Below are 24,977 nucleotides of genomic sequence, written 5' to 3'. Positions count from 1 at the left end.
GACATGGCGTGGCATAGCAATCACTTCTGGGTAGAAAAACCCTGCATCACGCATTAGCTTAAATAAAATTTTACGGTCTCCTTTTAATGATGCTATTTCCATGTTCAATCCAAACTGGCAGTTAGACTGAGAAGCACTACTGTGTAGATATCAAAGATGCTAGCAATGTCACTCAGTACATGAAATAAGTACAGCAGAAATGTTAGATAGGTCGTACCACTTTGTTTAACTATATATCTTTAAATGTTACAGCTACGACTGATAAAAACAACAGAATTCTAGTTCTATGACAGCTGGTTGCTCTGTTCATCAATCAATGCTAATTGTATTAGCTGCTTAGGCCTATTCACTTGCCCTAGCTAGCTTAGCCTCTTGGTGCTGTATTCATTTTTGTATTTTTGCTGCAACTCACCAAACCAGGAGTTCCTCTGCCACTTAGCAGGTTTTAGTGAACAGGGCCTCTCTCACACACATGCTCTCACACACACACATGCTCTCTCACACTCACTCACACACACACACACACACACACACACACACACACACACACACACACACACACACACATGCACGCACACACTGTCACTGTCACCATTCTGGTTTGGTAACATTTATATTCCTCCCCATACAGTGATACCCAGCATGTGATAAATGCTCTGACATAAACACCCATCAACACACCCTTCATTTGACTAACTAACTAACTTTGATTGTGTACATTGAAATTACATTGTCTTGATTGAAAAAAAAAGAAAAGTTTTGAGATTTAAAACTAGGCAGATTATAATCTAACTGGCCAGGCTGACCAATTACAGCCTATGGACACATAGGTGGGAACAGGAGGTTGGTGTCAGGATTGGAGGCTTGGAGGAGGCCTGCTTATGGAGGGCTTTGTATGTGAAGTGAGTAAGTTTGAATTTAATCCATTACGGGACAGGGAGCCAGTGGAGTTTCAGCAGTGGAAAGGAAAAGGATGGACGGAGACAAGTTTTAATGATGAGAGCTGCATGGTGTTCTCATAAGAAGAGTCAAAGATTACTTTAAATTTGTGGATGTGCCGATGCTGCTGAGGCAAAAGTTTGGCAAGAACTTAGGGACTAATGATGATCGTTTGGGATTTTTCACTGTCCAGTTTGAGAAAGTTTGCTTACATCAAGGATTTAATTTCAGTAGGCATTTGGTCACAGTGGAGTGAGTTGCTGTGGAAGTTAACACTGTGTCAGTGGGTGATGTTAAAATCTGTTTTTGTTTGTAATCCACCTTTCACAAATTTACAAGTAAAAAAGCTGTGATGGCCTGAAGCTCTTGTTCTGTCTCTCAATATAAAGTGCAGTTTGTAAGTATTTAAACTCTGAAACAAGTTTTCTTGATGAAAACTTTTTGGTTTTAAAGAACACTGCAGAACACAAAGCTTGGGGTGATTTGTCATTTTAGACAATAAAGTGTATTGTTAAACTGTAAGATATTCTGACTCCTTTATATATTTTTTGTCACAAGTGTTTTATAACAACAGTTGAGGGATCATTGCAAAAACTGTGTGTATATCGGCCGATCTATCGATATCGTAATTTTCTACTCTCTAATATTAGAATCAGTATTGGCGCCAAAAAGTGCATATCGGTCTGGCTCTACTCAATTTGGGAAACCCATATTCCTTTATTTGAATCTACGGCAGCATCAGTGGTTGATGCTCTCCTTGCTATAGGTGTAACCAGGTTGCCTTGGGCCTTAATTTATATTGTTTGTGTACTTCCAATTTTGTGAGCAGTCACATTGGTCTAGCTCTCTACTGATTTGAATAGAGAACCTCTATTATTGTACAAAAATGTTTTTCATAACCATTCAACTAGAGTTGGTTATTTTGGGATATTTTTTTGGACCAATATCCAGAAATATGTCAATACTGGTATGTAATCATTTAAACAAGTTTCATCTCGTTTCCTCACAGGTGATATTTTAAAAAAAAATCATTATAGTCAATAATTTGATTAGATATTCGTTTTTATTGTGTGACCGGAAACAGACCAAACATGTCTTTGCAGCAGAATGCCATTAGCTAGAAGGCTGCCAGATTAAATATATAGATTTTCCAAATTTAGATTCTGACACAATGTGGTGTCAGTCCTGTGTGTTTTTGTGTGTGTGCATGCATGCTTTAATGGATATGTGTATCAGATTTAATTTAATTTTCAAACTTTTATTTAAACTTGAAGAACCATTGAGGTTGCCTCGAGGATAAGCCAGTCAGTTGTGCGAGTTCGATAAGTTCCAAAGTTCCAGTTCAGCGTCATTGATAGGTATGGTGGTAGCTTTTCAACAAGGGCTTTATAGATAAATAAATACTGATTATTACGCCTCTCTGTAAGTGAACACCAACCCAATTTTTTGAACAGTATACAATGGTAAGTACCATAACTATCAAGAGATAAGAGCAGCAGTACAGAGGGAAATAAGTAGCAGCACAAGAGTAAGTCTCAAAAAATAGAGACAATAATAAGGAGAGAATAAAATAAAAATTTCAATAAAAATATAATAAAAACTATTAGAATAAAGATAAACATACTATATACAGTAACTGTCCTTGTGTGTACATGATGTGTGCATTACATTATAAATGTGCCTTTGCAATATGTGCAATGTGCAGGGTTCCTGAGATAATAAATAACAACAGAACAAAAAACAGTCAGTCTTTAAGTGAGTCTTTCAGCTCGGCGTAGAGAGGGTGAGAGGGATTGTCCATTATAGCTTGCAGCTTCAGTAATAATTCTGAGAGCAGAATGATAGACAGAGTCGAGGGGTTTAAGAGTGGTAGATTACAAGATCATTTGGAATTTGGTCCTTAATCATCTAGGTCATCTCTGTCTCCTCCTTTATCTAAAGGGGTTAAATGAGCCAACTTCCAAACAAAAGAGAAGATGCTTGTTGTGATAAAAAGATTCAATATATGTGCTAATGGCTCTGTGATAAGTGGTGCAACAGTCTTCAAAAAAGAAAAGGATCTAAATTGTCCTCTGCAATTGAACTCCTGGAGGCGATGGCTTGCAATGATTAGGAGAGACCGGCTGTAAGGTAAACTGAATATCGTGGTTCATGGTATATACACGATCATTTTTAATGCTGGCAGGCCCTGTGTAAACCTTTTCAAATAAATGCCCAGCATCAGCAAAGGGTTTATTGATAGCAAGGCAAACCTCTCTCTGCTCAGAAATCAGATGGTCACCATGTTTAATATTGAAAGGTAGAGATTTCGTGGTTATGTTTTTGTTTGAGATAACTGCTTCCCAATAGTTTGCAGGGTTTGAATAGCAGCTGGTCATTAGGTCTGTATAATTATTACATTTGGCAGCTCTCACAGATGATGTGCATTTAATTCTAGGCTGTCTGAATGATAACCAGAGTGTTGGATCTCTGGAGGGTCTGGCAAGTGACCACACACTGTTTCAATAAAGCTGATAATTCAGGTGAAAACCAACCAAAACTGGAACTGCATCTAACTTTGCATGCAAACTATGTACAAATGCCTGTGTATAATGCCTCCACTAAACAAAACATACACATATACATATAGTATGACCAACGCACATGGGTGCATGAATGCCCACCCGTATAAGTATCACCACTGAGTTCATAATGAACAAGCCGTAAAAGGAAAACAATCCATTATGCTGACTGTACCATAATGTCAGTCTGTTAAATTGATCACCAATCCCTGAGACAGATTAAACTTTGCAGTTTTTTGTTTTGTTAACAGTGAACAACGTTCTGTTCATAATGTTTTCAAAATTAGAATTTGATTTGTTTGAATCGTTGTGTACACCGTTCACCAGGCAGTGGCTGAGAGGAACATCCCTGCTCAGAGAACAGACAGGTGAAAACAACATCGATATGTATTTTACGTTTGCATTCGGGTCAGTAATAAAAGGCTGCTGCATTTCTAAAAATAAAATCCTTTTATTCCCTTCCTTGGAAAGACTGTATGACTGAAAAGAGCAGCAGATTTTCCTCCAGCATACTCCTTAAGTGCTTCTCGTTAGTCAGGCCTACAGCTTGAGGATGATCTGTAAGTGCCCTCGTGTGGCAAGATCGATGTATTGCATAAAATGCAAAAATATTACTGTACTAAAATTACTGTTTCATATACAAGGTTTCAATCCACCTTCAGTTCATAGGCAGTTAAAGGGTTCTTTTCTTTGTTTGTATGTCAGAGTCAAGGTGTACTTCCTCTTACAATTGATGCATATAATGGCATTTACATTTTGTTGTGAATGTAGGCCATATACACCTGAAAGTTTGACCAGAGAGGTTGTTTGCATCACCAGATCATTGTGCATTTACTCTGTTTGCACATGGATTTGATACTTTTTCTTCAATGTACATATGTTTTTCTTTGTATATATTTTGATCTCAGGTAGAAATGTCACCATACCTCCATAAAACCAATGTTTCTGGCATCACTGCTTGCACACTTGAGTGAAGCATTTTGTTGCACATTTTGATTGAAATGCTCTGTAAAAAAATAGCTGGGATTGGGGGCCTTAACTGGTAAATCATTCTTTTGTGTCCTGTAATCCTACTTCATGAATGAAAAGCAGGTCACACATCAATGTCACAGGAGGGAAAAATGGCCAATTACAGCAATTCAGCTTTCCCACGACCAGTTCTCGTACTCAGTGTAGAGAAGATTGTCTTCCTTAGCGCCAGCGGCCAGAGTGGCTGAGTGCTGTTCAATCAAGTGGCACTGACACACTAAATGACCTGTCAGATTTTGATTGGCTCCTCCCGAGTTTGTGTCAAGGGTCAAATGGTATCTGAGTGGAGCGTCGATGGGTACGTCCCATTTCACCTAAATATCATCCACGTTTCCCTAATTTGTGTCTTTTCCTTGGGTATCATTCCCTCCTACTGATGAAATGAGATGTCCTTTCCTCTGAAGTGTCACATGAAGCGATCCATTATCTATATATATTTAAATTATAACACAGAACTAAAACTTGTCGAGAGATTTAACTAATCAATAAGTTAAACTCTGTATAATTACTGTGTGTAATTACGCAGAGCTCTGTTAACGTAGAGACGCACTTCTATCGTTTCTTATAGTGCAGGTAATGTGATGTTTTCCTCATTAATGACATGTATTATTTCACCCACCAGCAGCCCATCTGATATTAATCACAATGTTTAGTTTTATGACCTGGACTGCCCAACACAGATTTCCCGCACTGTCCATGGATATAGGCCTACCTGTGATCCATCACCACTGTGATAAAATCAAACGTGTGTCTGCACTTTAAGTGTAATCAGTTCAGATACTTACATGATTAAAGTTATAGTGAATATAAGTTAGACCTACACTTGGAAATAAGACTGTGATGAACTTGATTCACAGATGTCTTAAAATAAAGCTGTTATTTCTTTTGCAGTTAGCACTCTGCATTATTTCAGCTGCTGTCTGTGCCCTACATTATTACCAATCCTGTCCTTTATACCTGTTTAAATATCTTTGAAGCGGACGGCAGTTCTCTTTAGTTTTTCAAAGGAAACTAACAGCTGGATCTGCATCTGCTTTGCTGTCTGGTTTTGTGGTTTGTTCGAGTTCAGTTCCTGTTTCATTCTCACAGTTTTATCACTCACTGGACATGTTGGGATGTGATGCTCCTGCTGATATCCTGATTATTCATTTTCATACAAACGAAGCTTCTGTAAACACAGTAAACTTCTTCTGGATTTTCTTTGTGAACCCACAACCTTAAAGTTCAAACTGCAGTCTGTATTTATACTGTGTACTGTATATTTATACTGTGTACTGTGTATTTATACTGTGTACTGTGTATTTATACTGTGTACTGTGTATTTATGCTGTGTACTATGTCCTGCTCAGAGGCACAGGCACCATTTCAACTCGCACATGTGTTTATATATTTATTCATTATTTTCCTGTATTCAGTGATATTCTGATTGTGAAATAATCATGGAGCGTTGAAAGTCAGCGCCCAGTGGGCTCCTATCTCTTGTATTACAGCGAGTGAAGTGCGCATGTACATCTTAGAACGAGGAGCTATGGCCAAATATTTTTGCGCCCGGGGCTGGAAATACATCGCCTCTCAGTAACTTTGCACAATGTAGAACATTTTGAATCTATGTTTTTATTGCAGATTATACATGTTACTCACTAGGTTGCTCATTTAAACTTATACAATGAAGGTCTATCTGATTCTTCTTCATGTGGGACAGGTGGGGCGGTGCCCTAGCGCCCCCTATTGACAAGCCACCACTGATGCTGATGTTCTTCACAAACACCCTACCCCTGTTGTCTCATAGTAGACAGAGTACAATTTCTCTCATTTGTGGCTGATCAAGGATTTATATTTTTTAACAATCCAATTTACTGCCATAAAGTACTTATAAAGTACAGTATATCACCTGCTCTTCTAAATCAATCAAATTGCAGTCATCTTTATTTACTAAAAGACCACAAGTAAAATGGAAGAAAAGCAGCCCTGCTGAAAATTGCGTGTTTCATGCAGTATGGTTTAAGGTGCAAAATATGGTAGGAGAAAATGGAAATTCATTTTAACAACCACTACATCCGATTATCACTCCTGACTGACCACTGCCGCAGAAGAAACTGTGTCTGAAATTTTACATCTAGAAACCCAAGTGTAAATGCTGCAGCACTTTTTTTAAATCAAAAACAGAGGGAGAAAAGAAAACAGTGATACAATATCCTAATAGTTAAGAGGATGAAAACCTTCCAGTTTCAGCAGTAAGAATATTGAAGTAAATGAAAAGATGCATCATAATGTTTCTTTCCAGCAGCTCTAATATTCAGATTGTAGTTATCTTTAATAACACAAATTCCTGGTGTGGTATTATAAAGGATCTACTACTATTTAACCTATTAACCGTTTCTGTTTTTAAAAAAAGTAGAAAAATGGAAATAGGAAAATGTCACCATAACAGATTTTCTTCATCAAGACATCCTAATAGATTTTATCACTGATGACTTTGTGTACTGACATAATCTCGCAATATCTTATGGTTCAAGATTTATTTTGCAATTCAGAAAAAAATGCCCCTGTAAATTCAGCAGTGTCTCTCAAGTCAAGGCAAGTATATTAGTGCCGTGAGCTATATATAGAAAACATCAGATTCTATGTTACATGCAAAGGATTTAGAGGCTTAAACTGATTGGTCCCTGATGCAGGTCAAGCACTCTTAGAAGTAAAAACTTAATTTAAAAACTCAAGAAAAGCTCATTCAAACACAAGAGTCGCTTCTCAGAGAGCTGAATTACTGGGTCAGAATTTGTCACATAGCTGGTATATAGTTAAAAGTAATCATTTCAAAATGAAACACAATAAGGAAGTGATCATCGGTGTGGCAGGATTTTAAGGTAGTAATACTCACTCACACACAAGACCTGTGAGTTGAGTTACTGCATCAGTGAGAGCAGGAAAAGTCTTTTTGAGGGGATGTGACAACATCTTTGTGGGCTGTAGCTTTTGGAGAGGTAGGGATTAAAATGTGGCATTATTATAGGTCTCACTTTGTTGGAGTGTAGTTACCATCTAACGCAATATAACACATCTGATATCAACAATCTACAGAGAGGAGGATTAGAAGTGTAAAGAAGCGTCATAGATTTCTGTACAAGTCACTAAAAGCAGGCCTGACTCTACACTGGCATGTGTGCATATTGTAGACTTTAATGGAAGCAAATAATTTAATGTAAGAGATGAGTCAATTAATATGTTTATGAATTTGTTCCATAGACTATAAATAGAAGCACGCCACAACATGAAGGGACAAACACAAGCCTGCACTAAATACCAAACCTTGAGCATCAAGATCAACATCCACCAGCTAATTATCTGTTTTTTGTGTTTCCATAGCCTTAATCTTTAATTATATAAATGTGTATTTATGTGCTTTAGATTTTAATTTGGGGCTCCCATTGGAAGGGAAGTAATGTCGTGCAGTATGTGACAATTGCATGAAGTATAACAAATTATAAAGCAATTTTCACTCAGGTTGTGAAAAGTTTGGAATTCGTATATGATCATTCCACCTGATTAATATGTCTGCAGGGAGCCAATATTAATGTTACAGCGGGTCAAATTTAAATGTTTTCATTGAAGTGGCATTGACTCTCCTTCGTCACCAAAAAACAATAGGTGTGTTGATGACTGTGGCTTATTACTGAGACTCAGACTTTGATCCTTTGATGCATGAATTATTAAATCACAAAGAAATAATTGTTTTTAGTACAGTATAAAAAGTGATTCTGAAATAACTGTTAAATCCTTTTATTCTCAGAAAACCAGACAGGTAAAATCAATATTTTCAACTAAATAAGATGTGAGAATTTAACCAGATTTTAATAATAATTTTATCGTATATCTTTTTTCTGTGACTGAATCTATATCTGTCTACTCCAATGGACGTTATTCACCAAAGGGTATTTTCTGCCTACTGGGTTTACATTTAGATAAAACGGGCCTATCTGTTGAAGAGTATTAGATATTGCTGTTAAATGTAACTATTCAAGTGTAAATTACATCATAATTTTAAATAAAACATGCAAAATAAGGCAGATATGTAAATGTATAGATATGTAAATAGGCAGAATGTACCCTTTGGCACATAATGTCCACTGGAGTGGGTAGATGTAAAAGAAAACATGATATATGATTACACCTTATTTAGTTTTTTTTATTTCCCTGTCTGGTTTTCCGAGAATAAGAGTATTTCTCCCAGTGGTACTTGGTACTACTTTAACCCTCTTAATATGACAAAGAGATGCAAAGACAATAATCAGATGGAATTGTGGACAAGGCTTCGGGGCCTTCTGCCACCCGGGGGTTGAACATGGTTCTCCAACTTAGATGGTTTCCAAAATATCTGTCCACTGTAGTGGGCACCATACATGAAAGATATACAAATTATATTTCTGGCTTGTCTTGTGTAGGTTTCCTCGATGTCTGATAATGCTGTAAATATAAAATCTAAAGGTCATACTGTATCTTGATAGTTGGTTATGATTCAGCCTCTAATGCTGACCATCCTCTATCTTCAAATAGGGTTGTGTTCAAGAACACAGAAATGCAGGAAAGCAACAACATCCAATATTAATAAAATTAGGCACATGAACAAACCTGTAAACAAATGGAAGAGTGAAGAAGGGATGTCAGAAATGGCAACTGAACTGAGAGGTCTGCGCTTGTTCATTTGTGCATCTTTTTCTAACTGACCAATCATCCATTCAACCATGCCCCCTGCTACCCACACACACTCTAAATCTCTCATTGCAATAAAACACACACACACACGCGCGCACACACACACACGCACACTCAGGCTACCCACTGATGCGCTCTCTCCTACGAGGGCATGCTGTTTGCTGCCTCAGTCAGCTCTGATGAGATATTATTCTCCATCACTGACTGTTTTGTGGCTGTCGCCTCTGGTAGACAGAATGGGTAATGATAACGCCCACATACATACTACAGCATCACGTAACAGGATACAAAAACCAGGTATCTCTCCATAGCTAAACCTTTTTTTGTTGTATCACAGTGTGGAAAGCTGTCATGTTGACATCATCACCACATGAGAATTCAAAATAAACACAGTGTGTGTTTGTGTGTTTCAAACATCGTGAGGCACACAGCTTGTTTCCTGTTCTCACATACGGACGACGTTGATGCTAAAGCAGGCGGATGTTTAGGCATCATTTGCTCTCAAGTAAAAGCCCTGTGACCCTGGTTCCATCTGACAAAAGAAGTGGGGGAGGTCAGGGTCAAGAAATGCAGTTTCTGATGACACTGAATTAGCATGCTTTCAGTCTTTTATGACAAAATATAAGTCCAGTGTTCACCCATTCTTTTAGCTCTTCTTTCTGTCTCTACCAACTCCTATATCTGTCTTTTGTTTGGTGCTGGGATAGAAGGCATGTTATACTGTGTTCACCAGAGACTTTCACTGAAAAAAGATGCCTGCTGCTAGTGGAAGGCTGATGATAAATTTCTTTGCAGGCTTTAAAACAAAAACTGAGCAAAATGAGGCCAAATAGCCCAGTATAGCTGAGGGAAATTAATCGTTTGTGGGTTTGTTACAATGGGTAGGACAAAATATTGATTTGCCAATATATGGTATCGTTTCCTCTTACAATATGACTATGTATACACTGGTGACAAATATTGATATTTTTATGAAACATGCAGGTGCTGTAAACAGATTCCCCTGACAATTTTCCTTAGGCACCACTCCATAACTCCTTGTGGTTTCAACTTCTGTAAACTGAATTTACACAGATTGAAGAGAATTTAATGAGCCAAACTTTTTTCCTTTGTTTAAACATTTTAACTCCAGAGCTGTTCTCCTTTCCGGCAGTTCAGCCTTTTGCTAGTTTATGGCTGTTTTACAGTTGAATGATGGCACACATGGCCAAATGAAATTCTGTGAAACTGACACCATAATGCAGAGAACAAATACATAATTCCTGCATTTTGTATTCTTCAGTTTGACAGATATTATGATGTATCATTTGATGATTGTCTTGCAATGTATTGATTACAGCAGAATCGCTGAATCGTAATGCAATCGTTATCGTGGACAACATTTTATGAATGCTATCGTATTGTTAGTTACTCTGTGATTCCCTTTTCTATTGCCTTGTTCTGACAAATGTCTTAGGTAGCCATTATAGTTGCTATGTATTTAAACATCAAGCAGACACAGAGGAGCATTAGCATTGATTAGTGCTAATGTTTTTATTAATGCTAAGGCTAATGCTTTTATTTGTCTTGTGCCACGGCTCAGATTGCTGTGAGCTAGACACATGAAACTTGGCCTAATAACTGGAAATGGTTTGCAAATGCTTCCCAAGAAATATGAGCCTAATCGGCCGTATGACGATGCTATAACAAATGCAATTTTGGAAAGGTCACCCCCCAAAGACAGTCAGTCCAGTTGAAATTGGACACGCAAGTCCAGCTCAAGTGCTCAACAAAAAAGCATCCTGGTCCATACAGGTCTGCGATGATGGATTTTGTGCTGTGCTGTGACTAAGACACACACTATTCCAAATGAGCAAGATTAGTCAATAAAAAAATGGCCACTATCAATCAAAATATCTTTGCAAAGGGCTGGGCTTTGAATAAATTGGCCATAACTCACTAACCATAGGTCCAATACCAGTCAGCATTAAAGGTGGATATATTCATAATCATACACGAGTTGTCCTTGAAATATTTGATGACACTTCATTTGTTATGATGATCTTCTTTTGGATTTCTTTAGAGCTCAATTCAGTTGAGCATTCCTTTATATTCAAAACTCAGAAACACTTTGGTTTGGTCATTCTTCTGTAATGCGGTCAGAATGATTTATAATGACATTATAAAACCAGGCAAATATAAACACAAACATGTATAAACACAAATACCAGAGACTCTTACTGAAAACAGATGCCTACTCCTAGTGGAAGGCTGATGATTGTGGCTTTAAAACAAACACTGAGCAAAATTTAGTCCAAATAGCTTTGTAGAGCTGAGGGGAACAAAAAGTTTGTGGGTTTGTTACTACAGACAACACCTAAAAATATGCAGCTTTAGATACAGAACTGGTGTCACCAAGCTTTATTTCCAAAAAATAAAATCAGAATGTTCAACTCTTCTTTAGCTTTTTGTCTGTGATCCTTCACATCTAGCCATTCCCACAAAGGCAGTCTCGGGATTTGTATTCCATGCTCTGGTTGCCCCCAATTCCCAGCAGCAAGACCATCAATTGTTTCTGCCTGGAGGTGCGGATGCTGTCAAGCAGCACTGCCAGTTGAGTCATTTATTGACAGAGGGCTGGCAGCTACAGACAACTCTCTCTCTCTATCTCATGCTGTTCTTATCTGCCTTTCTCCTTCCCATCATTTTCTCTTATTCATCTCCCTCTTTCTTCCCCTCGATCACCCCCATTCCTCTTTCACTCAGCTCTCCTCCCTCCATCTCACTCTGTTTTCCTCTTGAGTATCTCGCTCCATCCTTCTCTATCTCTCTCTCCCCTCTTCCTCCCTCCCCTTTCTCTCTCTCTCATTTATCGTTCTCACACTCCAGAAGCTCTGACACACACACACCCTATGTAGCCTGTACAGCTACAGCAGCCAGCCACTCGATTCATTCATCATTCATTTTGCCAGAGCAAGCGACTCATACATCAGGCAGGATCGTGTCTTGTGTTTGATGACTGTAACAGTAACCTACAGAGGAGGAGCAAAAAGAAGCAAAAGACAAAGTGTTGAAGTGAGCAGAGGTTAGTGTTGCATGGCAGCAGCATGACTGCTTACCTGAGCAAACAGCAGAGTTGCTTTGCGGACCTGGATGGAGGGGGGGGCTGCGGGGAGGCGCCATGTTCATTCAGCTGGCATCATCAGCACACCAACAATCAACTACATCATCAACACCGTCAACTGTGCCAGCGGTACCAATATGGATCTGTCCTTGGTGGTGCCACCCTTCCCCGAAGGGGGGGCCAAATGACTGCCTGGCACTTGGACAGCACGTCCAGGAGCCCCAGACGACTGGCAGCAGTAAGAGCTAAGGGGGGGAGCTGTGACCTGTGGCCCTCTGATTGTAGCTGCATCCAGAGCTGGCAGGATCCCTACCAGGTAGAACTTTGCTATTATCAGGGTACATCAGCAGTGTCCATGTGGACCAGTGAGCTGTTGGGCAGATTTGGACTCTGTTTGAGAGTTCTGTAGTGTTAATGAAGAATATGTTAGATGATGTACTATTTTGTTGCTGCACTTTTTCATGAAGGGAACAAATGTTGCATCACTTTCTGAATGTGTTGACTTCTATCATTGAAATATGATGGAGATTCTTCCTTTCCTTATAAGTGGCTCAACAGGGGTCTGTCTGTAAAATTTTCATTTCATTTTTGATTCAGTTTGACTAATCCTAATCCTAATCTCATTAGATTCAGTTTCAGTGGAGACTGGAACAAAGTGCAGTTTTTCAAGGGTTTCCACCCTGAAACAAAACTGAATGCTTGTCTTTTTTCTGGCAATAAACAGATGTGTATCACTCATATTGTCCAGCCACAGAGGAGAAACAGCCAGTATAGTTTGGTTTCCTGTTGAAGTGTGATCTGAAAGATGCCAGACCCTCCTGTTCAGGTTTTTTAAAAGGCTGTAGAGCTGTTTGATTGACTTGATAGTAGGTTTCATCCAAGCTAGGCTTCTAGATACTGTATTTGTTTTATATGTGTTGTGTTAGTACTACCGAAGTCCACCTCACTCCACCTGACATATGCTGAAACAGATATAGCTGTGATAATCTTATCGGTCTACAGTAGTTCAAAAGTCAAATTAACTACAGTGATCTCTTGGACGTGCAGCAGAAAAGAGTTCATCACCATTGACTGATGGATGCATAAAAATAATTAAGGATACAGTCAAAACATGATGGTGGCCTCTCCCATACATTTTTAATTTCTAAAGATACTATTGCATAGGAGTTCGCAGCTCTAATGGCAGCCATGATGCCACAGTCTTCCCCTTTATAATAACTGTGAAACCTGTGAGACCTGGCCATGAACCTGTGTAGCCATCTGTTGGTGGTATGAAATGAAGAGGTGCCATGCAGTGACTGATGTACATGTTTTCCACATGTGCTGCACATGTTATAGCCTGTGATAACATGTTTTCCACATGTGCTGCACATGTTATAGCCTGTGATAACATGTTTTCCATATGTGATTTAAATGGTACCTCATGTTACGACATGTGGAACCATAATTACCACATGTGGCAACATGTGATCACGTGTTCCACATGTTACCCCATGTTGCATCATGTGTTAACTTGTGGAAAACATGGGAAACTCATGTAGGGTCAGTTTCTCATAAGCTTACAAACAATCAGACTTGTTGAAACCAGTGGAGTTTTCCCCTGCAGGTCATAAGAAGGAATGCAGGTTTAAGGCACTTATGCAGCGGCTTCACTTTTCAGACCGGAAAGCTCTGTCCAGATTTTATACAGTCACTTTAATTACCTGCCATTAACCTTCCATGTTTGGTAGAGGGTCATTGGCTGTTTCTCTTTTGTGTGATTGTTATTAGCAGAGCAAAATGAAGCTTTATTTTTAGATGAGATGAAATTGCTGAGTTAACAGGGGCTTGCTGATCAATAAATGTGATCCTGTATGAATTACACATAATTTGTATGTGTGTAACCGATGGACTGTGAAAGCAAATCATGATTGTGGATTTAATTATTGTAATATGTGGTGTTTGTGCAACCATAGCACAAGAGAAATTACCTCAGGGAAGGCCAAAGGGTACTGGGAGTCCATCCATCATGTAGCTAAGGGAAAAGCAAGTCAGGGAGATTGCAAAGGGGTGGGGGTGTAGCCAGCATTAGCTGCTCTCTATCCCTTTGAAATGGGTTGAGCTGGACAATGAGTATAGGCTGAAGCCCAGGAACCCATGAGGACATACTGAAAGCAGACATGTAGTGGTTGTAGTAGTGATGAACTGTAAACTGTAAGATTTGACAATTTAAATCACTTTGACAAACTGAACAGGACCTGTGTTCACCTGTCTTGTTAATATCTGTCAACCAAAATTGGTGTTCTTCATTATTACTTTCCTTTGCTAAAACTGAAGTGATACATTAAGATTCATTATTTCCAATTAGACTCAATATTATCTCTGCCGGCCGGAAATTAGGACGGACGACCCCCTAGTTTGAACATAGGTCCAATCACCTCTTAAGTTTCCTTAAATGTCTAGCTGAGCTTATCTGTCCATTCCCAGCACACTCCTCTGTTTTCTTCTTCCCCCTCACTTCTAAACTACTTCTAAAGCATTCACATTTCACATTGTGTTGTTGACTATTTTTTACACGAGATGTCAATGAATAATTTATACACTCCCCAGTTTTCATGAGCCACTATACATAGAGGTGCCACTGAATTATTGAGCAAAACTAAATTAGAGCAGAAGTCTCATCTAGGATATACAAGCAACACATGCTGTAACATCTTAAGTATTTGATACTGCATCGTCACTCTCTGCAGCTTGATGACAGTTTTCACTATAGGAGCAAGGGTTTTACACCTTTCTCATCATCCAGTTATGTTTTAGCCGATGAATGTGTTGTTTCTGTTTTTTTAGCACAATATCCGAGTGTAAGCTCATGAGAGAAGACAAAATACACACTCAGAGGGTTCAGTTCACAGGTTTTAGTTGAATGTTGCTGAATAATACACACAAGGAATTAGGAGGGCATCCGGACTGACATCACCACAAGCTGACCTGATTAATACAACACTCTGCATTCAGCCTTCAGTTAGACTATACAGCATTCAACTGTGAATGTATTTTTTCTGTGCTATATAATTCATGATTCAGTATTATTAGAGCATGATATCATCACTACAGTTTATAGCTCCATTAAAGCCCCTTAACATATCAGGCACAGGCTTAATAAGTTGTTGGAGGCAGTTGATCACGTGCCAGTGTTAGGATGCATGAACAAGAAGAGAAATGAGCCTAAGTGCAGTTAAGCATGCCATTTATTTGCACAGTTGAATAGCCATTACCTCTTGGGCTCTGTGTGAGTGCATACATGGGGATTCATAGTGGCAGTGGTAGCCACGTGATGTTGGATTGGGTACTGAGTCGTAGAATGGTGCAAAGAAATGAAAATGTATAATTTTAGATTTAAGGAATAATATTATTTCAGTATCCAGTAACAGAAATAAGATGAATAACAGATCCTAAATATATAGGCGTTTACATTACACTTACAGAACATGTACTGTATATCATGGCAGTCGTGAGTTCCAGTGGTTTCTGCATCTCATTTTTCTGTGGTGTAATGAGTGGAACACAAACTACTTTGTCACAAAAACATTCATGAAGTTTTGTTCAGTGATGAATTTATTATAGGTCTTCTGAAAATGTGACCAAATCTGCTGGATCAAAAATATACATACAGTAATTCTAATATTTGGTTAAATGTCTCTTGGCCATTTTCACCTCAGTTAGGTGCTTTTGATAGCCATCCAATTTTTAACCACTCCTTTTGACAGAATCCGCGAAGTTCAACTAAATTTGTTGTCTTCCTGGCACAGACTTGTTTCTTCAGCACAGTCCACATGTTCTCCATGGGGTTCATGTCAGGACTTTAGGAAGGCCATTCTAAAATCTCAGTTCTAGCCTGATTGATCCATTCCTTTACCACTTCTGATGTGTGTTTGGGATCATTGTCCTGGTGGAATGCCCACTGCACCAAAGACCCAATCTTCTGACTGATGATTTTAGGTTTTCCTGAAGAATTTGGAGATAATCCTCCTTCTTCATTATTCCATTTACTTTCTTTAGAGCAGCAGATTCACTGGCAGCAAAACAGCCCCACAGCAAAATACTACCAGCACCATGCCTGACAGTAGGTTTGGTGTTCTTGGGGTTAAAGGCCTCTCCTTCTCTCCTCCAGACATATTGCTGCTCATTGTGGTCAAACAACTCAGTTTTTGTTTCCTTTGACCACAGAGTTTTCCTCCAGAAGGTCTTGTCTTTGTCCATGTGATCAGCAGCAAACTTCAGTTGAGCTTTAAGGTGCCTCGTCTGGATCAAGAGCTTCTTTCTAACACAGCAGCCTCTCAGCCCATGTTGATGTAAAACACACCTGACTGTGGACACTGACACCTGTCTTCCAGCAGCTTCTAATTCATTGCAGACTTGCTTTTTGGTGGTTTTTGGTTGACTGTTGACCATCCTGACCAGTTTTCTCTCAGCAGCAGGTGATAGTTTGTGTTTTCTTCCTGATGGTGGCAGTGACACAACTGTGCCATGCACTTTATACTTACAAACAGTTGTTTGTACAGTTGATCTTGGGACCTGTAACTGCTTTGACTTTCCTGACTTGTACTCCTGCAGATCAACGCTGAGCTCCTTAGACTTTTCCATTGTAGCGTTTGTGGCTGAGTCTAATGTCTGTATCAAACAGGTCCACCAGCTGTTATCAATCAGAATCACTCGGAAGAAGTTAAGATGCTACAAAGAAAATTTGATTCACACAAATTTCTATAATCACCTAAATTGATCATTCAAGTTACTGTAGGTATATTTTTGATCCAGCAGAGTTGGTCACATTTTCAGACCTATAATAAATTCATCACTGAACCAAACTTCATGAATGTTTTTGTGACAAAGTTTGTGTTCCACTCATTCCATCACAGAAACATGAGAGCTGTAGAAATCAATGGGACTGAAGACTGCCATGAAATAAATGTTCTTTACAAGTGTAATATAACCTTGTTACCATGACCGTATGTTTTATATGTGTGTGTGTGTGTGTGTGTGCACGTGTGTGTGTGTGTGTGTGTGCTTGTGCATGCGTGTGTGTGTGTATATATAACATAAAAGATCTTCCTCCATGGAGCCACAGGTGCTCAGTGATGCAATTGTAGAGAAATAATAAGAAATAGAGCGATTAAAGGCTTAATTTACTCTTGAAGAAATGATTACCTATTTTTTTTTTCAAATAAAAATGTGAATACTCACCTAGCAGTAATATAAAGAGCAAGCCAATCCTGTACAGTATAGTGAGGTCATGTAAGCAGTAGTTTTAGCTGTATGATGATGTGATGGAGACATGAGTGGACAGGAGGAGTCTCTTGACATGATGACTTGTGCTGTCACTGGACTGATGACCGAGCAAACTGCCCCATCTTTCACAGCATTGTGTCAGTCAGACAGTGGGTACACAATCTGTAAGGTGCCCTCAAACTACACAATAGCAGTGACATAAATCTGTGTGTGAGTGTAGAAACTGCATACACTGTGATATGCCAACAAACGGAGGATTTGTGAAAGAATGAGTTAATTCAAAAATGTTTAATTATAGTGGTGCTCTCATGTTTTACACAAAAGTATATACTATTTGATATGCATAGCATTCCTTTTTATTCTAATTATTCACAGGAGAATGATTAGACCTTTCTTTGCGTATTGCCCTTGAGTTCTATTCATCTTGTGGGGACATAATCAAAGGACAAATGTCAAAGAAATCTCCAGATACATTCTTGAGTATCATCTTCTGAAGTGCATCTCATATGTCAGGCTTGTTGTGTTACCAAATTGTTCACATTTAGTGTTACCAAATGTGAACATTTACATTTACCAGGCATTCTTGGCACATTTTAACACAAGCTGCGCTGCTGTACAAATCATGGATTGGGCAAACATAATGCTCTGTTGTCTTTGTTATCAGTAAGGTGCCAAAATTGCATATCTGCAACTTGACATTTACTCCATCCACTCATTTCCTGCCAGTGTTTCTGCTGTCATCTAGCAAATGGAAGTCTGTTAAATTGTTGATGATGCAGAGATCCACAAGCCTGTCCCCTTGGATACATTTATGGAAATGGACAGTGGTGAGCCCAGGCATCTCTCTATTACTAAAACCTTAGTCTCACCCTTTTCTCCCCTTTCTCTGTCTCTCTTACAGGCCAGCCCTGCTCCGATAATCGTCAACACAGACACTTTGGATTCAGTTCCTTATGTGAGTTTGACATTTTGTCTTTTTTAATGCACCATTTAGTGTTTTAGAGTGGACAGTCCATTCCTCTTACAGCACACTTGAGTAGCCGCACATTAAAAGGAAGAATCATTCCTTCCCTTTCTGCTTGACTACTGAGTTTGAGGTGAGATTGTATGTGTGTTGTATACTACTTTTTGATTATGTCACTTAGTAAAACCACTGCAGTGCAGTGGTCTTTTACCTCACAGCAAGAGGGTCCTTGGTTCACGACCTGGCTGGGGCAGGCAGGGCCTTTCTGTGTGGAGTTTGCATTTTCTCCCTGTGTCTGCGTGGGTTCTCTCTGGGTACCCCGGCTTCCTCCAACAATCCAAAAACATGCACGTTAGGTTAATTGGTCACTGTAAATTGCCCATAGGTGAGAATGTTATTGGTTGTTTGTCTCTATATGTCTTGTCTTGATTTGTGATGAACTAGTGACTTGTCCAGGGTGTACCCTGCCGCTCGCCAAATGTCAGCTGGGATCGGCTCCAGCACCACAACTCATTTACACACTTTTGGATCGTGTGACTTTTGACCATAAACTAAACAGTCAAAATCAAATTGTAACATCAGATAACCCATGCCTCTTTCACTTCTGTTGCTTGTTCAGTCGTCAGGTCTTTCTTGCTTCTACAATTATATGAAGTTCCAATAATATCTGATGCTATTTAGACATGATGTCCAACTGGGAATATAATATGCAGCATCTCATATGCTCGTGTGCTATTCCTGTATGAATGCATAATGACGGAAGCGCTCGCTGCTAATTAATCATCTCAGTGAGATACAGGATGAGACTGACTCCTCTGTAGCCAACCTCCATGTTGCAGAAATAGCAAATGTTTATTAACCATCACTTTAAATTGTTTTCCTTGAGATAGGGCCACTTTTAAGTATAAGTGGCAGTCGCCTTAAATTTAAGTATGTAGAGTGTTCCGTTTGTATGGAGCCAATGTATGACATCATCCTATATGAATATAATTCACAATAATTGTCAAGCGGTTGTGGCATGTATTTTCATTTCAAGTGAAGGTCATAGCTCAATCTGTTGTCTGTTTCCTCAGGTCAACGGCACAGAAATTGAATATGAGTTTGAGGAAATCACTCTAGAGCGGGTGAGTATCTCAGATCCCACAGCTATGTTTAACCTCAGAAAATCTATGAGAACATGCCTCAGCACAATGGTACAGTGAGATGGTCTCCTGAAGGCTTTATATTACATGCAAGACGGTGATATACATCCCTGCTGCCTCAAGAGAGGGTTTGCACTCACACACTGTGTGTGGTTCTATGTATATGTAATGAACTTCTATCTAAAATGGATGAGAGAGGTCCTTTCTATTAGTGGTGCCCTGAATGGCCATATGTTGGGTTGGATGTGTAAGCTTAATGCTACATCTGGTAGGCATGTTACCCAACTTTTCCCTGTTTCCTCCATAGCCTTCCTTAGTTTTGCTTTAATAGTTCCATTGTTTCTTTCCACCAGTCCTGCTGACTGTGGATGATAGCTATAGTGGAACCTGAGTTGGATTGAAAATATGACCAGTTTGGACTTATGTACCCAGACTAGTGTTTTTCTTTAGTTTTAGTTTTTTTCTTTACCACCACATCAACGCAATAACAATGTAGGATCTAACTCACATTGAGATTTGTCTACTGGCATTCTACACCAGTAGCCTTTGTAACATTAAATTAGCTCAATATGTGAATATTAATATGATGTTTGTAAGACTAAAATTATTGCTCAAAACATGTATGACATTAATAAAGGTTATTATGCAGACTATTGTTCATCTCTTGACCAGCGAGATGACCTCATAGTCAGTACAATAACAAAGTGAAACCTCTTGCTGATCAGGTAACAGTGGGTCTATTAATACACATAAATTCAGGGGACATAATGAAATGTAATTTAAGTAAAGCGTAAGCAAAATCAGAATGCGTTCAGTGACCGAACTGTAAAATGTACAGAAACCACAAACAACAACTTTATAGTCAAACTGGTGACAAGACATTACAAAGACAAAGCGGCTCGGTGGTTGGACCAGGTGTAAATGGAGCTGTGCTCAGCAACACAATAGAACGTGAATGGAGGAACCTTAAAACAGACTGCGCTTGCATCTTTCAAAGCTGAGAAGACTGAGAGTAACCAAAAAGAAACCAGGGAATCTAAGTTTGGGCTTAGTGTTTTCTTATCCTAGCCTACACTCGTTGAACCTTGGAAAGTTTGGTATACCTGAAGCTGCAGGGGAAGGAGGAGATGGTACGTCTGATGAGGATGAAGAGGGAGGAGGATTAAATGATACCAAATATCAAATATATGAATTAACACAATATCACATATTCAGAAATGCATGATAAACATTATTAATTCAGTATGAAATGTTATGAGGGGCAACTGATGAGCATTGCATACACTGATGTATTGATACATTGATATCTTTGAACGGGCACAATGAAATGAAACCTAGAATTAAAAATAACACACTATTGTCCCAGGATGGTTCCTTCTGCTCTTGGATGAACAGAACTGTAGAGTGAGTTAGCACATAAGCATGTAGATTAGCATCTACACAGGCCACAGCACCGCGGGGTCCGAGGTCCTGAGAGGGCAGTTCACACTTTTTTGTGAACTATGGGCCATGTCTGAAGAGATGGAATTGATGACTGATGTTTATCAGATAGGTGGGTGCCCGATCGTGCAATAACCTGTCTTGCCATTTGGAGTTTGAGTTCTTTTGATGTCCTGGAGACATGTCCTGGTGTTGAGAGCAATTTCATGAGTCTCGGGGGTGTCCTGAAGACCCCGGGGTGGCTGGGAGATTTCCCAGTCACAAGCAACTGAAAGCAGGGTTGATGATCCTACATGTTAATACAAGTTATACAGACTCCTGTTAACTCGGCCAGTGATATGACCTCATACTCAGCAGAATAACACTGTGAAACGTCTTGCTTATCAGGAAAGAGTGAGTCTATTAACACACTTATTAACTCAGGGGAAATTAACTGTAATTCAAATAAAGCAAAAGCAAATTCGACCGAAATGTAAAATGTACAGAAACCAAACAACAACTTAATAGTCAAACATTTACTACTACAGAGACATGAGACAACAACAAACACAAAACTAAGCTATGACAAAACAATGAACAAAGAGGTGTATTACACTTCACTATAAGCTCAAATACGGAAGTGCAAGTACACGAGTAACACTGCTGGTTTGAATGTTTATGAAAACGTGCTCACAAAACTTTTCTCATGAGCGTTTTCATAAACCTCGTATTTGTAATAGCCTCGTATTTGCGCTTATAGTGAAGTGTTATAATTATTTCATAAACACCTTTCAGTTGTAAAAATATCAGCCAACACAAATCTTAAATCAATATTTCCCCATTGAGCGCTGTGCCATCGTCACATTCCCTGTCCTGGAGTGCAGCGGAGAGGGCCGGACTCTTTGGTAACTAACTGGAATAATTATTACACTTCACTATGAGCGCAAATACGAGGCTATTACAAATACGAGGCTATTACAAATACGAGGTTTATGAAATCGCTCACGAGAAAAGTTTCCTGAGCATTTTCATAAACATTCAAACCAGCAGTGTTACTGGTGTACTTGCACTTCCGTATTTGCAAGTGCAGCGTAGAGGGCTCTTTGATAACTAACTGATCCAGTAATCATAATCGATGGTAGTAATCCAAGATTAAATCACAAAGCATTAAAGAATGAATAGCCTACTGTTCATGTTTCACCAAATATGTGTTTTCATGTAGTTTGTGTGTGAAATTGCTGCAGTGGACAGACTGTCAGGTGCACTCGGTGCGCTCTGCCGCACAGAGCGCACTGGAGACACAGAATCGTTACACTCCATATCCTCATTGTGAGTCCTAATCATGATGCAGTCCGAGTTCACCGTAACTACACTTCAATGAATAAATAGTGTTCACGTATCAAACTACCATTTACAAACGATATCCCAGGCTGAGGGATACCACTGATTGTCGCGCATGATTTGGGCACGTGAAGAAAAAAAACTTAAATGTTATAAGTCCCTTTAGGGGCTCCGTAGATTGCTCACTACAGCTGAAAGATATACATGAAGAAAGTGACGGCCAGAGATGGTAATACTTTAAATCTACCATCTCAGAATCATTTATAAATGCACTGGTGGGTCGGCTATGCAGACTGAGCAGGCTGCCTCTCCATACAATCTGAATCAGAATCAGAATTCCTTTATTTGTCCCGCAAATGGGGAAATTTCTCTGTCACAGCAGCCAAAGGACAGTAATTACAATAAACAATAATAAAAAGTAAAAAATAAACAATATAATAAGAAGATAAGAAATAGAATTGACTTGTATAGACATAGTATTTACAATATGAACAGTGTAATTATAAACAGTGTGGTATCTTTATTTACAAATAATAAATATGGATATTAAAAATTGTCCACCGAATTAGAGTGACTCGGTTTCGGCAAGGTGCATGTGCCATTTGCCTTTCTGCTCTCTCTCGCCCAGAGGTAGACTACTCCGGCAGCAAAAATGGCTCGGCAAGGAAGTATAACCCAAGAGGGGCAGGAGGGACTGCAACAGCCGAAAGGGGTGGTGTGTTTACTAGAGAAAGTGCATATTACAACCGTCGCTCTGCACCGGAGAAAAAACCGAAAATGCTCCCTTCTGATGTGATACGCTGGTATGAGCGCTTCTAAATAGTCTTTTTTGAGAGGTAATTTACTTGATTCAAAAAGTTCGGTCATGTCTGTTATAGCATCTTCAAACACACAGACAGTGGTGCTGCTGGACACACACTCTTAAGGCATCTATCGCATGCTTACATTGCGCTGCAGAATTTGTTCATTTTGGAAATGCACACCATTGCAATCTTGGAAAATATCCCAGGATAAAATATTATCTTATTACCACCTAACCCTACAGAAGAGTATTAGGGCCAGGGGTGAGGAAAAAAAATGTCAGGAGGAAGTTTTTTTTATTTTCATTATGCACTTCAAGAAAAATGTCCAGAATAAAGTAGAAATGTCGAAAATAAAGTTGACATTTCACGATTAAAGTTGACCTTGTGAGACCACATCAAACAGCACGTGACTGCCTCAACAAAATGCCTTGTGTAGATCAACTGGTGAAACTGGACTTCAGAATCGGCTTTAGTAACAAAGAAATGACTTCTCTTTTAGCTCATAAACACAGTGTAGTTGTCAGTATTAGACTTTGAAGAGAATGTGCCGAAAACCTTTTCTGTTCAGAAGGAAAAAACACAGAAGCATAGAAGAGGTGGCCAGTCACTCCCCTAACTGGATTTGAGGGACCAGAAGAGTTTACTTTATTCTCGACATTTCGACTTTATTCACAAAATTATATTTCAACTTTATTCTCGACATTTCGTTTTATTCGTGAAGTGCATAATGAAAAAAAAACAAATTCCCTCATCCTTGGCCCTAATACTTTTCCGTACAACCCTCATATGGAGCGGGTGTTAAACGGAGAAGGAAGAGTAGGAAGTTTAAACCCTGCATCCCTGCAGTTATTACGGGAAATGTAAGGTCCCTGGCTAACAAGATGGACGAACTGGAAGCGCTCGCCAGGACGCAGAGGGAGTACAGAGAGTCCAGTATTATGTGTTTCACGGAAACGTGGCTACACGAGCAGATACTGGACTCCAACGCCACCACCCCCAGCTTCCACACGGTCCGAGCGGACAGAGACACCACCGCGAGCGGCAAGAAGAAAGGAGGAGGGCTCGCCGTGCTCGTTACAACAGGTGGTGTCACCCCGGCACATCTCTGTGACAGAGCGTCTGCAGCCCGGACACCGAGCTCATCGCCATCGGACTGCGTCCATATTATTTGCCATGAAAGTTTACCAGTGTCATCACCATCACTGTTTACATTCCGCCATCTGGGAATGCAGAAGCATCGTGTGACGTCATCCACGCTGTGACCGCGGGACTTCAGACAAAATACCCCGGAGCCTTCATCATCATCATCATCATCACAGGCGACTTCAACCACATTACTCTCTCATCCACACTCCCAACGTTTCGCCAGTTTGTTAAATACACTACAGGGGAAAACAAGACAATAGATCTGCTGTATGCAAATGTTAAAGATAAAAATATCGCAGTTACGTGGAGAAGTGTCTGTCAGCCTGTCGGTCCTACCGACTCTACGTCACATTTCTGCCCGAAAAACAGCGTCTGTCCCCGGCAAAAAACTTTAACTCACCAACTGTTTGTCGCGATGTCCCGCTGCTCCTCTGAGCAACCACTCCAGGACACAGCCCACACAGCCCCACACCAACCCCCCCCAGCAGACACCAGCTATCACCAGGAGTTCTTCAGAGAGTGTCAGTGCTTTGGAAAACATCCTGCCTCGTTCCA

At 39.6% G+C, this 24,977-nt stretch overlaps 1 protein-coding gene across 1 annotated transcript in view; it reads left to right on the top strand.

The window, feature by feature from the left end:
- dlg2 (discs, large homolog 2 (Drosophila)) overlaps window positions 1-24,977 on the top strand; it is a 188,610-nt gene that overhangs the window by 95,547 nt on the left and 68,086 nt on the right. Inside the window, exons 3-4 of the mRNA XM_073479714.1 lie at window positions 18,509-18,562; window positions 19,645-19,695. Of these exons, the coding sequence (XP_073335815.1) occupies window positions 18,509-18,562; window positions 19,645-19,695 (105 nt within the window). The remainder of the gene's footprint in view (window positions 1-18,508; window positions 18,563-19,644; window positions 19,696-24,977) is intronic.

Source organism: Pagrus major, chromosome 13 (assembly GCF_040436345.1).
Source record: "Pagrus major chromosome 13, Pma_NU_1.0".
Taxonomy (NCBI): Eukaryota; Metazoa; Chordata; class Actinopteri; order Spariformes; family Sparidae; genus Pagrus; species Pagrus major.
This window is presented reverse-complemented; position numbering and strand designations above follow the sequence as displayed.